Source organism: Castanea sativa, chromosome 1, assembly GCF_040712315.1.
Source record: "Castanea sativa cultivar Marrone di Chiusa Pesio chromosome 1, ASM4071231v1".
NCBI classification, from domain to species: domain Eukaryota; kingdom Viridiplantae; phylum Streptophyta; class Magnoliopsida; order Fagales; family Fagaceae; genus Castanea; species Castanea sativa.
This window is the reverse complement of record NC_134013.1, coordinates 14812102-14837388: the sequence shown is the minus strand read 5'-3', so window position 1 is coordinate 14837388 and position 25287 is coordinate 14812102. Positions and strand designations below refer to the sequence as shown.

Here is a 25287-nt window from a genome sequence, read left to right as displayed (position 1 = left end):
TGTGTATATTCTTAGAAAACGTTTGTATGTTGAATATACAAAATTATGTATGTGGGGGATGAGAATTCCGAGGAAGGAGATCGCACCACGCGTCACGCTTGGTCAAGGAGGACAGTTGTTGAGCCGAGGAGGCCATGTCCTTGTATCTTGCGATCACATCAGCAATGCGCTGTTAAAGGAGACTTTACTATGGAGAAAAGGCTTTGGGAGTGGAAATGGCAGTGACAGGACTGAAAGGCTAGATACTGCCACCACATTTAATGCATCCCACCAAACCTTTTGGCCGTATTTATGTGGAGAAGACCTTTGAACATTGTTTTTTGGCCGCATTTATATGGAGAAGACCTGTGAACAGTGTTGCCTTGGACCCTGCATCTCCCAGGAACTTGAAGAAGACACTAGATGAGATTGGAAGATGGGTGATGATCTGCACAAGGAACATCTGAAAATGTCTATATGAGGTAAAAGATCCCCCATGAGAAAAGAAAGAAAAAAGAAAAAGGGAGGGAAAAAGAAAAATACTGTAGACCCAAGAACAATATATGTAATTCGTCTTTAAAAGAAAGAAATACAAGACTCAATCTCCTCAGCTTGAGTCCGAGGACAAATCTCAACACTTATACATATGTTCATCCCACTGTAATTGGAACATGTGGTCATTCTTAACTCAACTCCTTAGAACCAAGAGTTAGAGCCCACTCTCTACAAATTTATTGTATTGGGCTCTTTGGGCCTACACCCACCTTAATTTGGGCTTAAGTGCAAATTGTGTCCTTACAATTGGCGCTGTCTATGGTAATTCTTGGTGTGTAGTAAGTTGAATATAATGGTAGGATCAGGTCCGCATCAGGCAGAATCGATGGGGTCTTAACATCAAGATGATTTCTTGAATCTTGAAGAACGTAGGGACCGGGAGGGAAGTATACATACCACCCATACTAGTAGGAGTCAGTCACGAGGTGGGAGCAGAATCTCTCATGAGAAAAGGGCTAGAGCCATGCAGTTGGAGATTGATCGTTTGAAGAGAAGGCTACACCATGAGCGGCAGAGACGAACTCCCTCTTTTTTCTTTTTTTTTACCTTTCTTCTAGTGAGGGTAAAGACAGGAGTTTCAGGCCTAGATCAAGGACTCCCCCTAGTGAGTCTTTCTCATATGAGGAGGATAACCTTCATGGCCACAGAAGTAAAAATTCATTTAGTAAAGGCCTGAGAGATAATGCTATGAGTAGAGCATTAAATCAGATTTCCAGGACACCTTTAACGCATTGAGTTGAAAGAGGAAAACTTCCACGGCGATTTACCCAGCCAACGTTTACCATTTACAATGGCCGAACATACCCTGTGGAGCATGTTAGCCACTTTAACCAGAGGATAGCTGTACACTCTAGGAATAAGGCCTTGATGTGCAAGATTTTTTGATGTAGCTTGGGACCCGTGACAATGAGATGGTTTAATGGTCTGAGAGCAGGTTCTATTGACTCCTTCAAAGAGCTCACCCGAGCGTTTAGGTCTTGCTTCATCACAAGCAGTAGAGTTCCTCGGCCTTTAGATTCCTTGTTGTCTATGACCATGTGGGAAGGGGAGACTCTCAAAACGTACTCAGACAGATATTGGGAGATGTTTAATGAAATCGGCGAAGACTTTGATGATGTAGCAATAAGGACTCTCAAGGTCGGCCTACCTGTCGAACATGATTTGAGAAAATCATTGACCAAGAAACCTGTGAGGAGTGTGTGCCGGCTTATGGACCATATTGATGAGTATAAACGAGTTGAGGAGGACCAGCAGCAGAGAAAGGGTAAAATGAAGGTTATCCCTCAGGAAAGGAGGGATTCCAGGTTGAATAGATACAACAATAATAGACCCCAAAGAGATTTTACTGGTCAATCTGGATCTATGGCTCCTCAGATGGTTAACACGATGTTCCAAGAGCCGGCGCATCAAGTATTGGAAAAGATTAAGAATGAGTCTTACTTCAAATGGCCAAACAAGATGGTGGGGGACCCTATGAGGAGCAATCAAAGTCTACATTGTCAATACCACTGGGAGCGGGGACATACTACCGAGGATTGTAGGACTCTATGGAATCACTTGGAGCAATTGGTCAGGGATGGAAGATTAAAATAGTTTTTGTATCGGCCCAACGAGCAAGGGAGCTAGACGGGATCGGGAACACAAGGGAACACTTCCTCAAGGCCTCCCTTGGGCACAATTAATGTCATCTTTGCTGCTCTTGGAAAGGCCGGTTCATGTCCTTTCAGAGTGATATCTGTGCCACGAACACTCGCACAAGGAATCTACTTCTGGGTTGAAGAGAGCCAAAATAGATATCCGACCGGCATTGAGTTTTTCAGATGAAGATAAGGTTGGGACCACACAGCCACATGATGATGCTTTGGTGGTTACGCTCAAAATAGGTAGGTATGATGTGAAAAGAGTGATGGTAGACCAAGACAGTGGTGCAGAAATTATGTACCCTAACCTATACAAAGGGCTAAATTTGAAACCCAAGGACTTAACAGCTTATGATTCACCATTAATAAGCTTTGATGGGAAATTTGTCATTCCAAAGGGTTAGATTAGGTTACCTATACAAACAGGTTTAGAAGTAGTAGAAGTAGGTTTTATCATAGTTGATGCCTACTCTCCTTACACAGTCATTATAGCAAGACCTTGGCTTTATGCCCTAGGAACCGTTGCTTCAACTCTATATTTGAAGGTAAAATACCCATCGGGAGACCAAATTGAAGAGCAGATTGGGAGCTAGTCCATGGCTAGGCAGTGCATGGCGGCTGAAATTTTGCGTCAACCTAAAGCTGAGTCCTCGGCCTCTACTGAGGGGGGCTCATAGCAATCAAAGATCCCAGATATACCTTTAGAGATAGCATTAGAAGGGCCCACGTGCGAGAAACTGGAGGAAATTCTTATTAATGGTGATCCTGAAAGATTTTTTCAGGTTAGAGCCCAATTGCCTCCACAGGAAAAGGAAGAGCTGGTCATATTTTTTAAAAGGAATATTGATGTGTTTGCCTGGAACTCTTATGAGGCTCCTAGGGTGGACCCAAACTTCATTTGCCATAATCTGAACGTCAATTCGGCGGTGGTACCGAGGAAATAACCACATCGGCGTTCATCTAAAAAACATTATGATGCTATTAAAGAAGAGGTAACCAAGCTCAAAAATGCTGGAGCTATCAAGGAAGTGTTTTATCCTAAGTGGTTGGCTAATACAGTGGTAGTGAAAAAGAAGAATGGAAAATGGAGAGTATGTGTAGACTTCATAGATTTGAACAAGGCTTGTCCTAAAGATCCTTTCCCAATGCCTCATATAGATCAACTGGTGGACACCACTGCGGGGCATCTTCAGATGAGTTTTCTGGATGCCTTCCAAGGATATCATCAAATACCCCTGACCTTGGATGATAAGGAAAAAACAACTTTTGTCACTCCGACAGGAAATTACCACTACCAAGTGATGCATTTTAGTTTGAAGAATGCAGGGGCTATTTATCAAAGGATGATGACTCGGATGTTTGAGCCACAGCTAGGTAAAAGCATTGACGTTTATATAGATGACATGATGGTAAAAATTAAGGTAGTGTCCGAGCACATGGAGGATCTTGAAAGCATCATTAAGGTATTAAGGAAACACAAGTTAAGCCTTAATGCTTCCAAATGTTCCCTTGGTGTTGGATCAGGCAAATTTCTAGGGTATATGATCACTCATTGTGGAATTGAGGTCAATCCCAATCAAGTTAAAGCAATAAACAGCTTGCAGCCACCTTGGAATCCTAAAGAGGTTCAGAAATTGACAGGATTGACTGTTGCCTTAAACAGATTCATCCTTCGATCCGCGGACAAATTTAGACCTTTCTTCCAACTATTACATAAGTGAAAGGGATTTGAATGGATGGAGAAGTGTGCCTTGGGCTTTTCAACAGCTTAAAGAGTACCTATCTTAGCCACCCTTTATGTCCAGGCCCAAGAAGGATGAAGTTTTGTTTGCTTATATTGCTATGGCTTCACATGCCGTCAGTTTGGTACTGATACAGGTTGACAATGGTGTACAAAGACCAATTTATTATGTAAGTAAATCATTGTATGAAGCTGAAGTTCGTTACTTACCACTAGAAAAGGCTATTTTAGCAGTGGTGCACGCCACACGTAAGCTTCCCCATTACTTCCAATCACACACAGTGGTGGTTTTGACTCAACTTCTGCTTAGGTCTCTGCTTGGGAGTACTGATTATACAGGAAGGGTTGCCAAGTGGAGAACGATGCTGGGGGCTTTTGATATTAAGTATATGCCACGCACCTCTGTTAAAGGTTAGGTCCTTGCCGACCTGGTGGCCAAGTTCGCTAAGCCCTCGTTAGAAGAAAATGCTAAAGGATCGGACATGGATGAAAAATCAGTTGGCGTGATCTCCCTAAAGGAACCTCAGTCATGGGAAGTGTACGTGGATGGCGCGGCCAATCAAAAAGGATCAGGAGTAGGATTAGTTATGATATTTTCAGAAAATATCATTATTGAGAAATCTTTGAGGATAAACTTCTCGGCTACAAATAATGAAGCCGAGTACGAAGCTCTATTGGCAGTAATGACTATTGTTTAGAAGTTGGGAGGGAAGACAGTGGAGATGTTCTCGGATTCAAGACTGGTTGTAGGCCAGGTGGAAGGGGAACTGGAAGCCAGAGATCCGAGGATGCAAGAATATTTGAATCGGGTTAGACATTATCAATCAAAATTCGAATTTTTTACCTTAGTACAGATCGCCAGAAGCAAAAACACTCATGCTGATTCTCTAGCCACCCTGGCAACCTCCCCAGCACAGAGCTTACTTCGGGTCATTTTGGTAGAAGATTTATGCAGGCCTACCAATGTGAGTGTGAATATGGTCCGCAGTCATCAAATTAGAGCGGGGCCTAGTTAGATGGATTCCATTGTACTATTCTTGAAAGAAAATATCCTACCTCAGGAGAAGTCAGAGGCTGACAAGGTATGCAGAAAAGCTCCTCGATTTTGGCTTTCCGAGGATTATAAGTTGTACAAGCATTATTTCTCTAGCCCATATTCGCTTTGTATACACCTTAAAGTAGTTGAGTTGCTTTTAGAGGAGTCACATGAAGGGATTTGCGGGAGCCACATGGGAGGCAAGTCTTTGGCCCATATGACCCTCACTCAGGGATATTAGTGGCCAAATATATAAAGGGAAGCACAGGATTATATGACGAATTGCGACCAGTGTCAAAGATTCGCCCCAAACATTCACCAACCAAGAGGTGTCCTTAATCCTTTGTCCAGCCCATGACCTTTTGCTCAATGGGGTTTAGATACTGTAGGGCCTTTCCTTAAGGCGGTAGGGAATAAGAGCTGGTTGCTGGTTGGCATGGACTATTTCACCAAATGAGTAGAAGCTGAATCATTATCAAATATCAGGTACCTAGACGCAAAAATATTCGTTAGGAAGAATATTGTCACCTGTTTCGAGATTCCCCACACTCTCATTTCAGACAATGGACTACAGTTTGATAGCAAAGCTTTCAAAAGATATTGCTGAAACCTGGGCATCACGAATAGGTATTCCACCCCAGCTTACCCACAGGAGAACGGATAGGCTGAAGTTGTCAATAAGGTGATAGTGAACGGGCTTAAGAAAAGGTTGGACAATGCGAAGGGAAAATGGGTGGAGGAACTGCCACATGTTCTCTAGACAAATCGGACTACCCCTCGCAAATCCACAGGAGAGACCCCTTTTTCAAAGACTTATAGGGTTGAGGCCGTAATTCCTCTCGAAACAGGTTTCCCAACGCTAAGGACAAGCTCTTTTAGTCTGGGCAACAATGATGTGTTGTTAGAAAAGAGTTTGGATTTGGTTGAAGAATGAAGGGAAAGTGTCATGGTTCAATTAGCATATTATCAGCACAGACTTAAATAGGGTTATGACTCAAACGTGAAGTTGAGGACTCACGTAAATTTGAGGCCACTAATACCAGGAGATTTGGTATTAAGAAAGGTTTGAGGTACTGCAAAAAATCCAGCTTGGGGAAAATTAGGGCCAAACTAGGAAAGGCCATATTGCGTCACCTCAGTAGTTGGAGTAGGAGCTTATTATCTTGAAAACCTGGATGAAAATGTTGTACCACGTCTCTGGAATGTAAATAACTTGCAAATGTATTATTATTAATGAAAATCTTTCTGTTATATATAGCTTATTGTTTTATGCGCTACATTCAATTGTTTCTCTAAGTATCAAACAGGACTTGGGTTATGCTTGGCTCCTCAAATCATATATCTTGGGAAAATTGATATCTTCATTTATTTCTCTAAGTATCAAATAGAACCTGGGTTATGTCTAGCTCATCGGACCACATACCTTGAGAAAATTGATATCTTCAATTATTTCTCTAAGTATCAAACAAAACATGGCTTATGCCTGGCTCCTTGGACCATATACCTTGGAAAAATTGATATCTTTAATTATTTCTCTAAGTATCAAACAAAACCTGGGTTATGCCTGGCTCCTTGGACCACATACTTTGGAAAAATTGATATCTTCAATTATTTCTCTGAGTATCAAACAGAACCTGGGTTATGCCTGGCTCCTCGGACCACATACCTTGGGAATATTGATATCTTCAATTATTTCTCTAAGTATCAAACGGAACCTGGGTTATGTCTGGCTCCTCAGACCACATGCATTGGAAAAATTGATATTTTTCATCATTTTTCTAGGTATCAAACAGAACTTTGGCTATGCCTGGCCCCTCGGACCACATGCCTTGGGGAAATTGATGACTTTCAATATTTGTTTACTAGCTAACACTTGTTAATCTTATGAAGAGTGCAATTCCAGTATATTGGTTATCTCAAGAAAGCAGATGGTTTATCCAAATCGTGGGTAAAAACATTTTAAGGATTCGTTAGTACATATAGGTCAGAGTTGTTATTTAGTCATCTACAAGGTCCTACCTTGTTTAATTGAGTAATAAATCATTCACACTACATATAGGAACATTATTAAACTAAAAGTCCAGTAAAGGGTATTATTGGCCAGATGTAAATATCTCAATTAAATATAAATGTGCATAGAATTAAAACAAGATAAGAGTCTTAATTTTGTCATCATATATGATCATAATTACATTACAGATGAAAATAAAAATAAAATTATAAAAATAAACATATAACAAGATGAAGCTATAACAAAATAACTGAGGAAGAAGAGAAGGGAGTCCTAGGTTATGCCTTGGTGTTTGGGGAAGGGTCTTCCTTGGATTTAGTCACAGTTTCCTTTGTCTTGTGGTCAGCCCTTTTTGACTTGGCATCAACTTCTTTGGTCTTGGGAGCCACCTTTTTGAACTTGAGGGAAACATCTAGAACCTTGGCCTCGGATAGCATCTCAACCTCCTTGCCCTTGTCCTTCTCTCCTGGCCGAGGATCACCTTGACCAACGCCCTCACTCAGAACCTTTTTAGCCTTCTCACTTTGGTCACCTGCTTGATCAGGCCCTGTGGAGACCTTAGGAGGAGGGAGAGAGCTTTGGGTGATGCCTAGTTGCACGGGGAGAATGGACTGGGGGCAGTGGGAGGTGGAAGGATAGCTGGAATCACACGGATGGGGAAACCATACGTTTTTAGTCTTCCTCCACTCCAAGGTAGCAAGGACTCCTACCATATTAAGGGCCTCCGCCCATACCATTTGGCAGTAATCCCTACATACCTCAGCAAGCTCCTCGGCCAGGCGAGTCTCTGTTTCCTCGACCCTGCAATTGTAGGAAGCTAGTGACGAAGCCTCCATGGTCTCTTTGATGGCGTGAGCCGCTTCCTTAGCCTGGGCTAGCTCCACATTCAAGTCCAGAATTTTTTGTTAGGTTATGGCTAGTTCTATGCCATTGTAGTGGAGTTTTTTACATTGTTCCTCCGCTTGAGTTTCGGCAGTTTTAAGCCTGACCTCAACACTCTTTCTCCCTTTCCCCTCTTCTACCAACTTCTCAACGAGCTCCTTATTTTCTTGCTTGGCTAAACCCAATGCTTTTTCAGTCTTGGCCCGAAGATTGGCCTGGGCTTTGGCCTCATTCTGAGCATCATTTACCCATTCTGCGGCTACAAACACCTCCTGGATAGTCTGCACGAAAATAACAAACAGGCATGTCACAACATGAAGAATAAATATATATATATATATACACACACACACATACACGTATAATATTCAAACTAGTAGCTATTGATGCTGGCAATAAAACTTACCAAAGCCAAGTCCCTTTTTAAGGACAAGAAGAGTTCTTGTTGCCTCATTTTCCTTAGGGCAGCCATATCCTTAGGCAGAAGGATTGGCTGCTCTAAGGCCTTGGCCAAGTAATGGGCATGCCCTTTTTGAAATTCCCTTATGGTGGAGCTTTAGCGAATGGCAGCCCTGCCCAACTCCAGCCGAGGGGCCCAATTGGTCTGAGGTTGACGCACCTCAGCCACTTCATGGCTCTCCTTGCTCTCCATAGAAGAAGCTCGGGTTTGGCCTTTAGTTGTTTTTTGTTGTTTAGGCCCCTTCTATCGAGCCAACTCCCCTTCCTCAACTTCATCTTGTCTTTTCTTTTTGAGTTTGGGTATGGGAAGCAGACTACTTGGAGGAGGAGGAGGGGGTGGGAGATTGGCAGGGGGCTGAGACCCCGAAGCAGCCTTTATAGTCTGCTCCTTACCCCTGTCTGCAAGAATAGCCTTCAAGCCTCTCCTCGTTTGCAGGGACATATTTTCTTCCTCTTCCTCAGCGCTGCTCTCTGCACGTGCAACAACGAGATCAGGATACCTAACACCTGAGTTTTTGTCTGATTCGCCCTCTTCTTCCGAAATGTAGACAACATGGCTTTCTGGCTTTTTCTCTATTTCCTCAATTCAGAATTGGTCAATTTCCTCCTCAAGTGATAGCCAAGAAGAAGTGGTCTCTTCCCTTGGGATCTCTGCTATTGGGAGAGGTCGTTGTCGAATAGTGTGCACTACATCTCTTAGAGCTAGAAAACCTTGCACTGTAACGTCGATATAATTGAGTCAAGGATCGCTCGTAAGAATCGCGTTGCCTATGTCCTAAAAGGTATCGGACAGTGGCTCAAAATTGAGGATGAGGTGAATAGCCCTCAATTGCCTATCTGCACTTACGAACACCTCAGATTTGAGCAGCTTGTTCAAATCTTTGACATTGACTAGTCTAATATTAGGGGCCACATGGCTTTTATCTGCAAAACACAGCCGAGAAGAAAATCCACTGCCAGAAAGACGAACATGAAGAAACGGGGAGGAAGAATCACAAAACTAAACCTCATGACGAGAAACCTATAACTAAGGTACCCAACTTGGTTCCCCCTCCAATATGGGACAGTGAAGACCGTCATGCCACTCCCCGGAAACAATTAGATAGTCGTCCTTCATGCCCTTGTTGGACTTGGGAAAACACAAAATAAGCCTGACGGCTAAAGATTTGGACTTGAGGTAATACCCCACGTCATTAAATGAATGACACTCATACATCTAGACGACGTCGTGCCAAGTGAGCTTCAGGCCCATGTGTGCATTAAAGGCATCTACGCTACCTAGGACCCTAAACAGATTAGGCGCACATTGATGTGGACATATTCTGTGGGTGATCAGATAGTCCCTAGTTACACTACCCATTGGAAGCGTCATTCCCCCCTCTATGAAGACGATCATGGGAATGACAACCTCCCCCTCTTTTCTATCGGTATACCAATCCCCTGGGGCGCAATATCGAAGGGAGACTCCTAGAGGGATGTGGTGTTTAGCCCTAAAACCCTCCATACCGACGAGGGTATCAACAAGATGTTTGAATCTACCCATTTAAACAAGCTAAAAAGAAGAGAAGGATATGTTTAAGGAAAGAATATAGAAAAATGAAGGCCAAGAATACTGGCCGAGGAGAAAACAGTCTAAAAGAATAAAAAATTGAATTTACGAAAGTAAGTAGAAGGAGCGCCTCAGAAACGTCTCGAGAACGAGAAGGGTCAGGAAATCTTGGAAGCTTAGAGAGTTTGAAGGTGTGCGAAATAGGAGAAATGAATTCTTTAGGTGTTTTATATAGAAGGCAAGATTTGGGTGGGAGTTATCTCGCCTAAAATTCGATGAGAAATATTAGCCGTGAGATTTTCATCTCACCATTGGATGTGGGGAACAGGGTGCTGCCTGGAACATTTAATGAAGCCTTGCGGACTCCAAAGCGACAAGCACAGTTACAAGACACGTGAAATGACATTCTCACACGTGGGAGTTAGAGACACGTGTGAAATTAGTTGGTTATGGTCAAAACCCCATTTCCCTTCTCGATGGGAGGAAACAAATTGGAGTTTTTAGGGGCTATTGTGGGGTATAGAATTCCGAGGAAGGAGATCGCACCACCTATCACACTTGGCTGAGGAGGACAGTTGTTGAGTCGAGGATGTCACGTCCTTGTATCTTGTGATCATGTCAGCAATGCATTGTTAGAGGAGGCTCTACTATGGAGAAAAGGCTTTGGAAGTGGAAATGGCAGTGACGGGACTGAAAGGATAGATACTTGCACCATATTTAATGCATCCCACCAAACCTTCTGGCCGTATTTATGTGGAGAAAACATTTGAACAGTATTTTTTGGCCGCATTTATATGAAGAAGACCTGTGAATAGTGTTGCCTTGGATGCCACATCTCTCAGGTTCTTGAAGAAGATATTAGATAAGATTTGAAGATGGGTGATGATCTGCGCAAGGAACAGGTGGTAGGCCAAGATCATCTGAAAATGTCTATATAAGGTAAAAGATCCCCCATGAGAAAAGAAAGAAAAAAGAAAAAGGGAGGGAAAAAGAAAAATACTGTAGACCCAAGAACAATATATGTAATTCATCTTTAAAAGAAAGAAATACAAGACTCAATCTCCTCGGCTTGAGTCCGAGGACAAATCTTAACACTTATACTGTTATATGTTCATCCCACTATAATTGGAACCTGTGGTCATCATTAACTCAACTCATTAGAACCCAGAGTTAGAGCTCATTCTCTACAAATTTATTGTATTGGGCTATTTCGGCCTACACCTACCTTGATTTGGGCTTAGGTGCAAATTGTGTCCTTATAATGTACATTTCTTGAAAATTGTATACATTCTTCGAAAATTTTCTACATTGAATATACAGAAATGTGTCAATTCTTTGATTCATAAACATTTTTAGAAAAAATTAAAATTATTGTATTAATCAATTGATTGAAAATGTCTCAACACCTAGAAATGCCAAATTTTCCTTGAATCTCAAAGTACCTCTGGATTACCCAAAATGATCGAACTACCCCTAAGACGTCTAAAAATACTATTGAAACCTCTAAAATGACAAAAAAAGAAAAAAGAAAAAAAAAGCATGCATTCTCTAAAATGACCAAAATACCCTTGAAACATTTAAATTAACCAATAATACTCTGAAACCTCTAAAATGACTAAAAATATGTCAAAACTTTTAAAATGACCGGAATAATCCTGAAACTTCTTAAATGACCAATAATATTCCAAAATTGCTACAGGCACATCATAGCATAATGATGGAAAACCTTTGATAATTCTGCTTGAGATTTTGCTCAATAGAGATTACAATATGTTCATTTTGAATCATCCTTTTATTTTCTTTATAGAAGGAACAATTTAATTAATATATAGAAAAATTAAGCATTTTCATGTGTAGCCTATCATATGGTTTTGTGACTACCAACCCTTTTTCTTGCTTTTTTTTTTAAAACCTTTTTTCTTTTTTTGAAAAAATGGTTATGTAACTTTTGTTTCTGTAAAGCGCGTCTTTCTCCACGTGAAACCTCAAATTGCCCCAAAAAAATTATATTTATTCCCAAACTTAATGATTAGCTCTAAGTGCCCATGCAAATATAATTAATTAAGTCCAATCTTAATAATTTAAATTTTGGTAAACGCAATTAGAAATATGATTTCACATGCTGCACGCCCCTCCTTCACTGCCCATGCTTTTAGTAGGAGTGCTGTTTCTCCATAATTATTAATTTCTACTAATTAAGATTAAACCTTAAAAAGGGTCTCTGACATATTCCACAATAGGCTCAGGCTTATGTGGACCCCTTTGTGCCTGAACAAATGGGCATGAATTTCAAGCGCCAGCCTTTGTTTAACTTTAATCATGATTATATAATGATTAAGTGATGGTCTTCATGAGGTTTTAGCGTGGATATCTTTTTTTGGGTCGATGAAACTAGTCTAGATGTATTCATGTATTGAATATTACTTCACTTCGGCTTGGTCAGTGGCTCAATCCTAAAGTGGGAAAATTGAAAATCTTATAGAGATTCCCCCCACTGGGTCCAAACTTTTTTGGGTGCGTGTTCTAATTGTTCTCACTAGGTTTAGACTCTAGATAGTTTTTAATGAAAAATAAAAAAAGTTCTTGGTCTTGTTTGAACTTTTTTTGCTCAGCTAGCTGGTTCTTCTTTTTAACTTTTAGATAAATTTCATTATCAAAAAATCTTTGTACTACAAATAAATTCACAATTTTTATCTCAATTCTTATGTGGTTGTTTATAAATAATAAATTTATGTAAAAATAACATATAACTAATTACAATATATCATGTAAGAAAACTGTGACTAAATTTGTGGTACAAAACAACTCGTTTATATATATAAACAAATTGCATATTTTTCAGCCAATAATAATTCTCAATATTCATCCTCGAAGTCAGAACATTTTGTTGATTTTGTGATGATTAACATAGGCCTGTGACATTTTACTGACAGAGGGAGACTCTTCGAGGCTCAAGATATACATTTACTCCCAAACCTATCTAAAATTTTTCAGGAGCACAGGATCCTAGTCCAGTGGTCCTTGGATCTCTAGCAACTGCATGTTTCTGAAATGCAGACTGCACATGCAAGGGACCACTGCCAACGCACCAACTGATCAAAATAGAGGATATTAAATATAAATAAATATTTATTCTGGACCATGCAATGTACAAATATTATCAGACAAAAAAATAGTCATGATCTGGTTCTCTGGAATCTTTTGACTTTGGTAACACCCCTTCCTGTTTTGTTAAGGTTTTTAGGTAGGAGGCTGGGTGCTTTGTTGGTTTGTAGTTCTGTTTCTTTTTCTTTGAATAATATTATCCATTCATAAAAAAAAAAATAAAAAAATTAAAAAAAATAAAAAAAAACAGATCTGGTACTCTGGAATGGGGCTGGCTCAAAGGTCTGGATACAATTGAAAATTGAAAACTGAAAATACGGTAATAAAATAATTTTTAAATGTGTGAATAGTACCGTGGGACTCATTTTTAATATTTTTTCTAAATAAAGTGGTTGTAGGTCCCGTGAATAGTACGTAAACAATGCATGAACAGTAATTTTTGTTCCCTCTGAAACGCGTGCAGTAGAAGGAGAAAAAAAGAAGAAAAAAACGAAGAGAAAAAGAAGAGAAAAACGCTGAAGATGCAGATGCCTAATATTTCATCCGTATCCAAACCAAGCCAAATAGTATAACGGCTAATATTGTTTTGATGAAAATTTTTCCTAAAGGTAACTTTTCTTATTTTTTAGTGTTTTGGTAGCGTTAAAAAAAATGAGTTAAAGGAAGATTATTTTTTATTAACATAAAAAGTGTAACTTTTTTAGAGATTGTTTTTCACCTTATTTATTTTACAGCAATCTAAGTAAGAAAAATTAGGAAATTGTTTCCAACTCATTCAATATTACTATCAAATATATAAAAAATAGATAATTTTATAGAAAATATTTTTTGAAAAATAACTAATTTTCTAAAAACATAAAAAAATTAATTTATTAAAGATATTATTGTAACTTCATTTAGTACGCCACATGGGATACTATTTCACTCAAAGTAAAACCTCAAAATTTTTAAGAAAAATTGATCTTCAATGGTGATTCCACACACTCACATCACTTTTTTTTAAAAAAAAAATTATTATTTTTAGGATTTTAATTGAATTTGTCTTTTATTGGTCTAATATATATTTTAAGGATCTTCTTGGAGGTCCAAAATGTCTTAGGTCTAGGCTGGCTTTGATCGCCCATATTTTTCCCACCCTGCAAATAATTGAACTAAAACTACTTTTGCATTCTCGATCCCTTGAATTGATTGATATCTATCTGCAAATTATTATTGAAAGAAATTAAGACCAAGTTAACTATTAAACATAGGGTCTGGTTATCTATATTATTATTTAAGGGACTTCTCCATTTAGATTTCATATTTTTTTGGTTCAAAAATGCCACTACACCTCTATGTTTAAGTAGAGACAAAACTAAAGGACAATCCAGTAAAAATACAACTCAAACTCCCACTAAAACATTACCTAAAAAAATAGTCACTCTTCTGTTGATTTTTAAATTGCTTTATCCACTTATAAATTAGATTTTCAAAATAAAAATTATATATATAACATAAATACACTTTTTTTTTTTTTTGCTACAAAATAGGACCACTAAGATTCATGACACTTCTGGTTGTATTAGTAGTTCTTAATACATAATATTAAGGAGAAAACATGTAAATCTCAAATTGGAATGAGTAAAAAATGAGTAATTATTGGGTACTTCCAGAGTATCATAAATTTGTACTCACTCCTCTCACATAATTGTGGATCCTACTAATTAAATTTATGATGGGACCCACAATTCATGTGAGATAGAAGAGTACGCATTTATGGTACTCCCGAAGTATTCAATAATTTTCCGTAAAAATTTTTGACACTAAAAAGGTTAGCACTTATTAATTGTTGTGCAGTTTTGCTTGCTTAACAATGCTTGGACGTAGTGGGTTTCAGTTAGCTTAACTGGTAAAATTTCTGATGGTTATTGTGGGGTCATGGATTTTGGGATTTGGCCGAGAGCATGTGGTTTTGGCCGAGAGCATATAGTTTTGGCCGAGAAGCATGGGTGGTCCGAGTCTGAGTCCGAGGAATACTATCTCCTCGGATGAAGCCAAACGCAAATCTGGTATAGATCCTAATGATCATGGATGACCTTCCAGGAAGTTCTAATGATAGCAACAAGCATCATGAACGTACAAGAGGGATAAGGACTCAAAAATATCTGAGGAAAAACTGCTACCACCGCATTAATGAGGAAGTGACCTCTGAACAGTATTATGGCAGCCTTACAGCCACCCCAGAAGACTTTTAGAGAGGGCTGATGAGACAACCATCAACTGTTCACATATGGTCCACATGTAGGGTAAGGATGAAGGGAGAGATGTAATATAAATAAGGGTAGAAATCCCAGAGAAGGGGGGATGAAAGAAGGAGAAGAGAAAGTATTATAGCAATCTCAACAACTCCTGTAACAATTGTCATCCAATATATGCTAGAACAGAGCTCCTCGGACTGTGACAAGAACCAACTTTCTCGCACAAACCGGGTTCAATTCTTGTTGGCTCATCATTCAAAACCATATTAACTGTTATCCAAGCACTAAAACCTAGCTCTTTGACCCACTCTTTACAAATTTATTGTACTAGGTTCACTGGGCCAAGATCCCTTACATTTTGGGCTTGGTCTGAAAATTATGTCCCTACAGTTATATAAGAGATTTAGAGTTTAATCCCTGCCTACACCAAAAACTGATTGGTGTCTTGATCTGATGATAAACAGTTATTATCAAAAGCGGACGCTATGGGTTGAAACTCTCTCGAAAAAAAAAAACAAAAAACAATGCTCGGACGGCTAGTGAATAGTGATATCTTGGTGCGGCCTAGAATTCAACCACAATGGACCAAATCCTCTGCCCAAAAAATAATAATAATAATTTAGCAGAACTGATTTGGGCCCAGGACAATAAACTAATAAAGCACCTAGGAAATAAAGGGGCAGTTGTCTTCGTTTAGTTGATGGTAGTCATATTTGTTACTCTAAATCGGTTTTTGTTAACCGATATTTTTAGAAAAAATGTTAATAAATTATTTAAAATTTTTTTATACTATTTTTATTAAAAATATAAAAAAAAAAAAGTCGTAAAAAAATTTAAAACTTTTTTTCGTTTTTCATAAAAAATTTTTATTTTTTTTATACAAGATAGAATTTCTATTATAACATAATTTAAGTGTATAGGTGTATGAAGCAAGGTTACCGATACCGTACCGGTACCGGCCGTACCGGCCGGTACATACCGTACCGGCCAGTGCACCGGTACCGGTACACTTTTATTTTGTACCGGAAAAAATACCGGCCGTACCGGCCGCGTACCGGCCATACCGGCCAATTTCGGGCAATACCGGCCGGTACCGGGCGTACCGGCCGGTACAGAAAAAAGCTTTTTTTTTTTTTTTTTTTTTTTAGTTTTGTAATTTTTGAAATTTGTAAGGGCATAATGGTAACTTATTTACATTAACTTATTAGTATTATTTGTTTTCTTAGTATGCAATGAACAACTAAGCTTTCTATTTTTTATATTGTGTTTTTTTTTTCCCTTTTAATTTATACTAAAGTCTAAAACTATGAATAATTTGTTCTGAATTGAGGTAATATTTTATGATAAACTTTTATATTTACTATAATATAAGTGAAATATTATATGCTTATAAACATGGTTCTAGAGATTTTGGTGTGTATGTGTGTGTATATATATAAAATAGCGGTAAACCCGAAACGGTACACCGGTATTGACCGGTATCCGAAATATATCGTACCGGTGGCCAAACCGGTACAGCATCCGGTACGGTATTGACTTCCTTGGTATGAAGCCCCTTCTTGAAGACTTGAATCTCGATCCTGTCCCACACTTCACAAACATTTATAATTGTGGTATAAAAAATTTCTATTCTTAAATCAGTATTATTAGAGTATTCATTAATCTTTCTCTCTCACAAATAAAAGGAGAAATGATACGGTGGACCTTTCGAAATTATTTGTCCTACATTATAGCCGTTAAGAATCCGGCAGTAGTCTGGTGCCGCGGCCTTTGCTTATGTGTGGTAACCATCAGTAATCAATGACTCCCTTGTACAAAAATTAAATGCATTTCGTGAAAAACAATCCACCATGATTGCTATTTTTCAAGCTCTTCATCATGTTATAAACACATCATGCATGCCTATGTCGAATTAGCAAGCTCTTTTTTTTCCCCTCGTTCTTATCTAATAATTTTCAAAAGTACTTTAGCAATATCTTTTTAGGAATATTACAATTTACCCTATTGTTGTTTGGCCTTCTCATAGTTTTTTTTTTTTATTTTTTTTAAATGCTATATTCACAACAGATTTTATGTGATGGGTTGTTATTTGTTGTTAATAGGTAATAAAATAATTTCAGTTGTAAATTCAAATTATAAACCCGTAAAAATATAACAATTATGATTTATTGTAAAAATGCTGTAGATGTAGAACTTCTCTTTTATGAATGACCCTGTCATAATTTAGTCCATTAACTTTTTCAATTGTTAAATATAATCATTTAAGGGTTGGAGAACAATGTAAATTGTTAGAGTTCCGTTCAAAACTAAAAAAAGATTACATTTGAATCCAAACTTTAGTTTTAAGGTTAAAATTTAATAATTGAAAAAGTTTGTAAGACTAAATTGTAATTGGGTCAAACCACAATGGGTAAGCTGTATGTCCCATAAATATAAATTTTGTTAATTTGGAGTATTCTAATCCAAATAGAGAATCAAATATGACAATGGAGAATTTTTGTGGAATAAATTGTGACCGGACAAAACAACTAGAGAATGTATAGTAATTGACCCTTGTAGTTTTGGATTGTTAAGCCTTTTCTTTTCTTGAGTTTCTTATTTGTTGTTTGAACTGACTGTTAAACATGTTAAAAGTTCATTTCATTAAGAGCATTCAGAACCCAAAATTTTATCTCATCCTATTTTACCATCTTAAAAAGCTATTTTATCAATTATATCATACCATTTTACAATATTCTCTCAGCATTCTAACTTTTATTTTACAATACAACACATTAAAAGAATATTTTTACACAATAAAATAATATATCCAAAAACCCAAATAAAAACAAAAACCCAAAACCCAAAAACTCGGTAAGAGAGAGAGGAATTGATAAAGTAAATGAATAAAATATTATTTTTTTAAGAATTGAGTTACAGTGCAATTCTAAATGTAGAATTGCACTGTAGTACTATTGCAAATTTTTTTGCAATAGTTGATTTTTATAAATCTGGATGTATAGGGGGTTTTGGGCTTTTATGCTAAATTTTTTCAACTTATAGCATATGTCATTTCTAATGTGAATGCTCTAATAGATTGATAATTTACCATTGTGATTTCAAGTTGCTTTCATAGTTGCGCATGTTAAAACCCTACTAGAAAAAATTCTAGATGTGAAGTACAAATTAATTTGGAAGAGAAATAACTGGGGATTTACAAAATTTACTGTAATTACAATTACAAAGTACAATTAATAAAATTACATTAATTTTTAAAAAGAAAAATATCTGGGATACAATTACAAAGTACAAACTACTTTAATACGTGCTCACCAATATTATTATTATTTTTAGTTACTAATCACAACTTGCTAGTTGAACATGTTGTGAAAAAGTGTAAGGGAAAATCTGTGCGCATAGTTTTACTGTCCATTTTCTTGAAGGAATGGGAGTTTCGATAATAATCAAATAACTATAGATACTACTTAATTAATACAATTCGTTGATGTGATAAATCATAAGTGGTGGATAATGACTTTTAGGCTAAAATACCAAAACAGTTTATGAGGTTTGGATTAATATTCGGTGCTACTAAAAAATTTCAGAATATTCAAATTATTATCTCAATACAAATATCACTTAACATTGTTTGAAAGTTCATTTGGAGGAGTAGGGGAATTTCAATCAGTGTTAAGTGCCACTGGTACTTAAGGAGAAAATTAGGTATTTTCAAACAAAATATATTGGTAATACCTTTTTGGTATTAGCCCAAATCAAGGGTGATTTTTGTATTTTACCTAAAAAATTTTCAAGGATAGTTTTTTATTTATTTATTTTAACTATTACCCTTCACTCATATTGTGTTGTCTCAATATACGAATTATTTTTTAAAAATGACTAAATTGCAATTTTTACCATTAAGGGTAATTTTGATTTTGTCCCCTCAAGTTTTAAATTTTGATCCGTACCCATGACATTTTATCACTAGCTCGTAACCTCATGCATATGCATAGATAAATTTTAAAAATATACATTAAGATACATAGTATAATTCTTACATATATAATTTAAATATTATTGATAGTCATTCTTATTTTTTTTTTTTAACTCTTCAAAAAGTTTTGTAAGAATATTATTAGGTAGAAAATGTAAATTATCCACTTAAATTTTTTTTTATGTTCATAAATTTAAACTCTTTGGTTTTTGTATGCAATAACTTACTTAGATGGATATTTATGATGTGATCCTACATTTAACTCCAAAATTAAGAAATAACACTGTCTCTAAAAATAAATAATTTAGGACCACTGCGCACCCTTGGTTCAGTGGTCACTTCAGAACTATAAATGTTTGTGGTTTGTGGGGTGTGGGGGGCAATGACCGGGGTTCAAGTCTCCAAGAGAGAGTTTGACACATATACACTTAGATTAGACTATAGTAGAAATTCTATCTTGTATAAAAAAAAAAAAAAAATTTAGGACACATGGTGTAGAATTGGATTTAATTGTAGAATCTAATTAAATTTTCTATAAGTTTGCCTATTAATATTGTGCGTACCCAAAATAGGTATAACGAACTGGACCTATATTTGGGCTCACAACTTATTTGTGTAGTGGGCTTTGTTTTTCATACTATGGGTAGTTCCTTACCAGGTGAACCAATAGCACTCTTTGATTTTCGTGAACTCGTCTCCTTTTCCTCTCTGGGGTGTTTTCCTCCCTAATGACATTGTATCTATCACTCTTTCTTTGTTTCCTCTCCAGAATTGCCAACCCCCTTCCTCACATTCTATTCTTCTATTTATAGCCTGAGATGGGTGAAGGTGTTATGATTGCTTCTTGATCTCACTCATGCAAAGGGGATCCAATCTTATCATTTTTGGTAAGAATATGCTTTGTTGGGGATAATGATAATGGCATTGGAATTGGTACCAGCCTCCAAAACGCTATTCGGCAGCGATACTCTCTAAGGCAATACCGGGTTGCTGAGAACATAGATTGTACCGAGTAAGCGCAGTCCTGACCAAGTTATGAATTGATTGGCATGTGCTCGCTTCAAATACGCTAAAGATCAGATATACCTACTATGGTATTTGGGAAGATGTTGGGCCTTGAAGTGTGTCTAAATCAAGGCCCAAGGCCCAATGGGCATGGGGTTGTGCAATGTATTGTGTGGCCATGGCCCAAGATCCACTGGGCTTGGGATTATACCCTGTACAATAGCCCCCCCTTAATTCTTGCCCGGCTACCGGGAACGAATTAAGGACAACGAGGCTGGTGCTAGTGAATCCTTGGGAAGCCCAATCGTTAGCTCCTGAGTGAACAAGGTGGCCATTAATCTTTTCTCAAAAGGAGCGTTACGCCAAGCTGTCACGTCTAACCATAATGATAACTTGATGGTTTGTGAACTAAGGCCATGCGTGTGGGGGTTACAAAAAGAATGCAGAAAAGTTTTCCCACCTCAATTTCACCCTAGAAATAGTTCCTTTCACTCCTTCAGATTACTTTTTTCTTTCCCACTCCTTCGAATTTCCCTCCACTGAGCATATTCCTCCTGTGCGTTGATCCTCCAACCAAGAGCATTACCTTTGAGAGCCCCAGTAAGTTTTCCTCTCTTTTTCCTTTTTCTTTTCTTCGATTTCTTTTCATCCCTCAAGTATTTGGAATGGGTTATTCGCATCTTCTTACTTCTAAAGCGTCTTTGGCTAATTTTAGAGCAATTTATGACGTTCTAGGAGATGTTGATATCGCCTGCTGCCAAGAGGGTGATATTGCTCTCCAGAGACGCTTTAGTCCCAATGTAGTATTTTTCCCTTTGATGGCCATTCTAAAGGAAAGGGTTAGGCTTCTCGTGGACCCTCTTATACTCAACACCCTTAGGTTTTATGGTTTATGCCCTGACCAGCTTCCTCCCAATTTTTATCGAGTTGTAAGTTGTGTCAGTAGACTTAACCAAATATATGGGCTTCAATTAGACCACCACAACATAAACTTTATGTATAGCTTATGTGGTAACATCAAGTTGGACTATTATTTAAAGGTTAAGGACGTATGGGTATGGCTTATATCATGCCTTCCCGATTCTAACAGAAATTCAGCGGGAGAATTCGTTCAGGTGAGCAGTAATTAGCTTGCTAGTCAGCTCCCCTGTCCAACTTTGCCGTATGACATTGGTTGGTACTGAATGCCTTTAATTGTTTTGAAGCCGAAGTTTTCCTTGTATTAACTTTCCTCACCCCATGCAAATCGGATTTCTTCTTGTTTTGATGCAGACAGTAAAAGATTTAGACTAGACCTTAGGGTCATGCACGTGAGTGATCTCAATTTTGTCCTTAGGTCAGAGATATTTGTGCACTTTGATGGACAACTTCGAGCATCCTATCTCATACTGGGCTACACCCCCGGGTACACCACCTGGTAGCCCTTCAGCCAGGCATTATTAGTGGACAGCCCTCTACTATCGTACATAGATGTATAGCTTCCCAATCTCTTTCCTCCTCGTCTAACAGTCAGTGAAGCTAGGGACCTTGGCCCTCGTTTAGTCAAAGCAGAATCATTAGTACCTCTTAGAGACGCTTTAGCCCAGTTAGTTTCCCAAAATTGCGCCGTCCATAGATCTGTTGAAGAGCCTCAAGCTCAAGCCCCAATTTGTCCAATCGAGCAAGCAGCCGAATTCATTCATTCATACGAAGCAGAAGCCGATCAAGGCGAAAGAGAAATGGTGTCAAGGCGATCGTTAACCATTGGACGCTTCTTGCCCGATGCCCATCCTACAGCGCAACAACAACAACAACCCCAAGGCGGAAGCCCAACTCCCCCCTTCTGGTCGCTCGCGTAAGAGGTAGCGAACCACTGAACAACCTAGGGCCTAGGGTGAGGCTCCTCTGCGAACCACACCTCCCCGGCCTACTGGCGGGATTACAATCCGAGAACCAATCAGTGACACAGGGCTAACTGCCCAGGTTGGTTCTTATGTGGCGTCCTCTTCTTAGCAAGAAGTGGGTTGGCAGGCCACCTCTAGGCTCAATAATGAACCCCTTCTAGTGACTGCCAGTGTTAGAACATGGGCACAGGGCGAAGGTGGACGTGTCACTCGGAGCTTAGCACAGGGTCTCCTCCTTCCTGAGAACGTGCACTTCTTCTTAAGCGAAGCTAATGAATCGTTAGCTAACCGGCTGCAGTGGCATACTATAGCAGTAGTATACTATCTTACCTCTCTCTCATCATATAGGTGAACTCGTACTTTCTTTGTCTTCATGTTTGTCGTCGTGTTATCAGGCCACGCAGCTAGCTTACGTTATCGATGAGCAATTGAAGGAGACCACCGAGGATATTGAACGGGAGAGGGCTTTGAAGGATGTCACCATTTCCACTACAAAGGACAAGAGCAAGGCTACCGAGACTGTCGAGAAGAAGGGCCAGGCATCCAAGAAGGCTTGAGTGTTGGCGGAGAAGAGGCTGACGAAGTTGGATGTAAAGCTGGGGGGGACGGAGCTCAAGCTAGCCGAGGTAGAAAGCTTAAACCTGGTGCAGGCTTACGAGATTGCCAACCTAAAGGTGGTCCTTGAGGCTTGCGAGGAGAAGTGGTACAACAATGGCTTCGTGGACGCGGAAAATTCTTTGGAGCCCATTGTCCACGAAGCTCGACAACACGGATTAGGGGAAGGATGGATGGCCACGCTGCAAGCCATGGGAATGCTAGACGATTCTCCGTTAAGGTATCCGGAGCAGATTCCCTTCCCCCTACCTCCTCCCCTCGTTCAGAGTCAGTCTGGCGCCGCCGACGAGGAGGACACCCCTAACATGAGGGAGTTGGTGTGCGAGATCGACACCCATGTGGATTTGGTTGACCTTGAAATCTCTAGTAACCTTAATGTTGTGCAACCCAGTACCCCTCCTACCAACGACCTTCAAGCATAACCATTTGCTGCAAATCAACCCGCCGAGGATTTCCCACCGCGAACAGCCGAGGATCCTACCCTATCTCAGTCTGCAAACCCTGCTGCCCAAACCTGAAGAAAGTTGCTTTCCATGCCGTACTCCCTAATTATTATTATTTTTTTTTGTCATTTATTTTTCTTCTGTCCAATTTTTACCTATGGTCACCGGGGTGTGGTGACAAAACACTACATTTTAACTTGTGCTTATTTGGTTTTGTTTGATTAGTCATCTTAAAATGGTGACTAGACATCTATTTTAACTATATTTATAAATAACTGGTGTATCTTTGTTGAATTACTTCTGTGTTACATTACTTTGTTATGGGTGATGATAAGCAGTAAAAGATTACTTTGTCGTTTGTCCTTGGAAAGGACAGATTGTCACTACCCATTCGGCTGCCGGGACCAGCTCAAAAGCAAGTTTTCGTACTTGGGAGAAATAAACCTAAGTTTGTGTGCACTCGGTAATTAGAGTTGAACCGAGCACTTGATCGTGTATATAACAAAAATAAATGCTTGGGTTCCATTTGTTCGAATTAGGATCGAACTGAGCATAGTCCCCCTAGAGGGATCTAACGTAAGGTTTCCACATGCTTGTTGATTTAAAACCAAACCGAGACTGGTTTTTATCCTTGAAGAATTTTAATATAAGGTTTCCACATGCTCGATGATTAGGATCGAATCGAGAGCAGGTTTTTGTCCTTGGAGAATTTTAGTTTAAGGTTTCCACTTGCTCAGTGATTCGGATCAAACTGGGAGCAGGTTTCTGTCCTTGGAGGATTTAAGTATAAGATTTCCACCTACTTGGTGATTAGGATCGAATCGGGAGTAGGTTTCCGTCCTTGGAGCATTTTAGTATAAGGTTTCCACCTGCTCGGTGATTAGGATCGAACCGAGAGCAGGTTTCTGTCCTTGGAGGATTTTAGTATAAGATTTCCATTTGCTTGGTGATTAGGATCGAATCGAGAGCAAATTTATGTCCTTGGAGGATTTTATTCTAAGGTTTCCACTTGCTCGATGATTAGGTTCGAACCGGGAGAAATTTTCTGTCCTTAGATCATTTTAGTATAAGGTTTCCACTTGCTCGGTGATTAGAATCGAACCGGGAGCAAGTTTCTGTCCTTGGAGCATTAGTATAAGGTTTCCACTTGCTTGGTGATTAGGATCGAACCGGGAGTAGGTTTCTGTCCTTATATGGCTAGCAAATTAATAACAACGCAATTAAATGTGAATGTACTCACAGACATAAACATTGATTACGTATTACATAACATTATACATGCACAGCTTGAACATTGATCACACATTGCGTATCAACTGTTAGTGATATAACTTTTTCAGATTATGAACATTCCATGGCCTAGGAAGTGGTCTCTTGTCCAATTCTTCTAGGTAGTAAGCTCCTATTCCAGAAATTGCAGTAGTTCTATATGGCCTTCCCAGGTTGGGGCCAATTTTCCTGCATTAATGTCACATGTGCTTCCCACTACCCTGCGTAGTACCAAGTCTCCTACGCTAAATTCTCTCTTCTTCACATCTCTGTCGTATCGCTGAGCAAGTCTTTGTTGATATTTTGCAAAGCCGAATGGTTGTTGATTCCCAATACTCCTTTAATAAATCCAGTGGCTTCACCATTAATTCATCATTCTCGGTAAGGGTGAATCTCAAAACCCGGGCGTTGCACAAATTAACCTCGGCTGGTATGACTGCTTTCACTCCATACATCAAAGAAAAGGGAGTTTCTCACGTGGACCTTCTGGGAGTTGTCCTATATGCCCACAGAACGTTGGGCAATTCCTCGGCCCACTTACCTTTAGCGCCGTCCGGTCTTCTCTTCAACTCGTTCACAATCGCCTTGTTGGTGGCTTTAGCTTAACCATTACTCTGCGAATATGCTAGAGTGGAATACTTGTTTATGATGCTGAGATCTCTACAGAACTTACGGAAAGCCTTGCTATTAAATTGCAACCCGTTATTAAATATCAAGAACTCTGGTACTTCGAACCTTGTGACTATGTTTCACCACACAAACTTTTTGATGTCTACATCCTGAATATTAGCCAATGCCTCAGCCTCAGCCTCTGCCCATTTAGTGAAGTAGTCCACGACTACCAAAACAAATCTTTGGTTTCCTGTAGCTTATGGGAATGGACCTACAATGTCTAACCCCCATTG

The 25287-nt window shown here is 38.9% G+C and overlaps 1 protein-coding gene across 1 annotated transcript; it reads left to right on the top strand.

The window, feature by feature from the left end:
- The first annotated feature begins 1440 nt into the window (after positions 1–1440).
- LOC142617289 (uncharacterized) lies at positions 1441–2127 on the top strand. The gene has a single exon (XM_075790103.1). It carries the CDS (start codon positions 1441–1443, stop codon positions 2125–2127), a length of 687 nt encoding a protein of 228 aa, XP_075646218.1.
- Positions 2128–25287: the final 23160 nt, after the last annotated feature.

Coding starts and splice junctions, on each gene's coding strand:
- LOC142617289 (XM_075790103.1), top strand. CDS start 1,441: ATGAGATGGTTTAATGGTCTGAGAGCAGGTTCTATTGACTCCTTCAAA.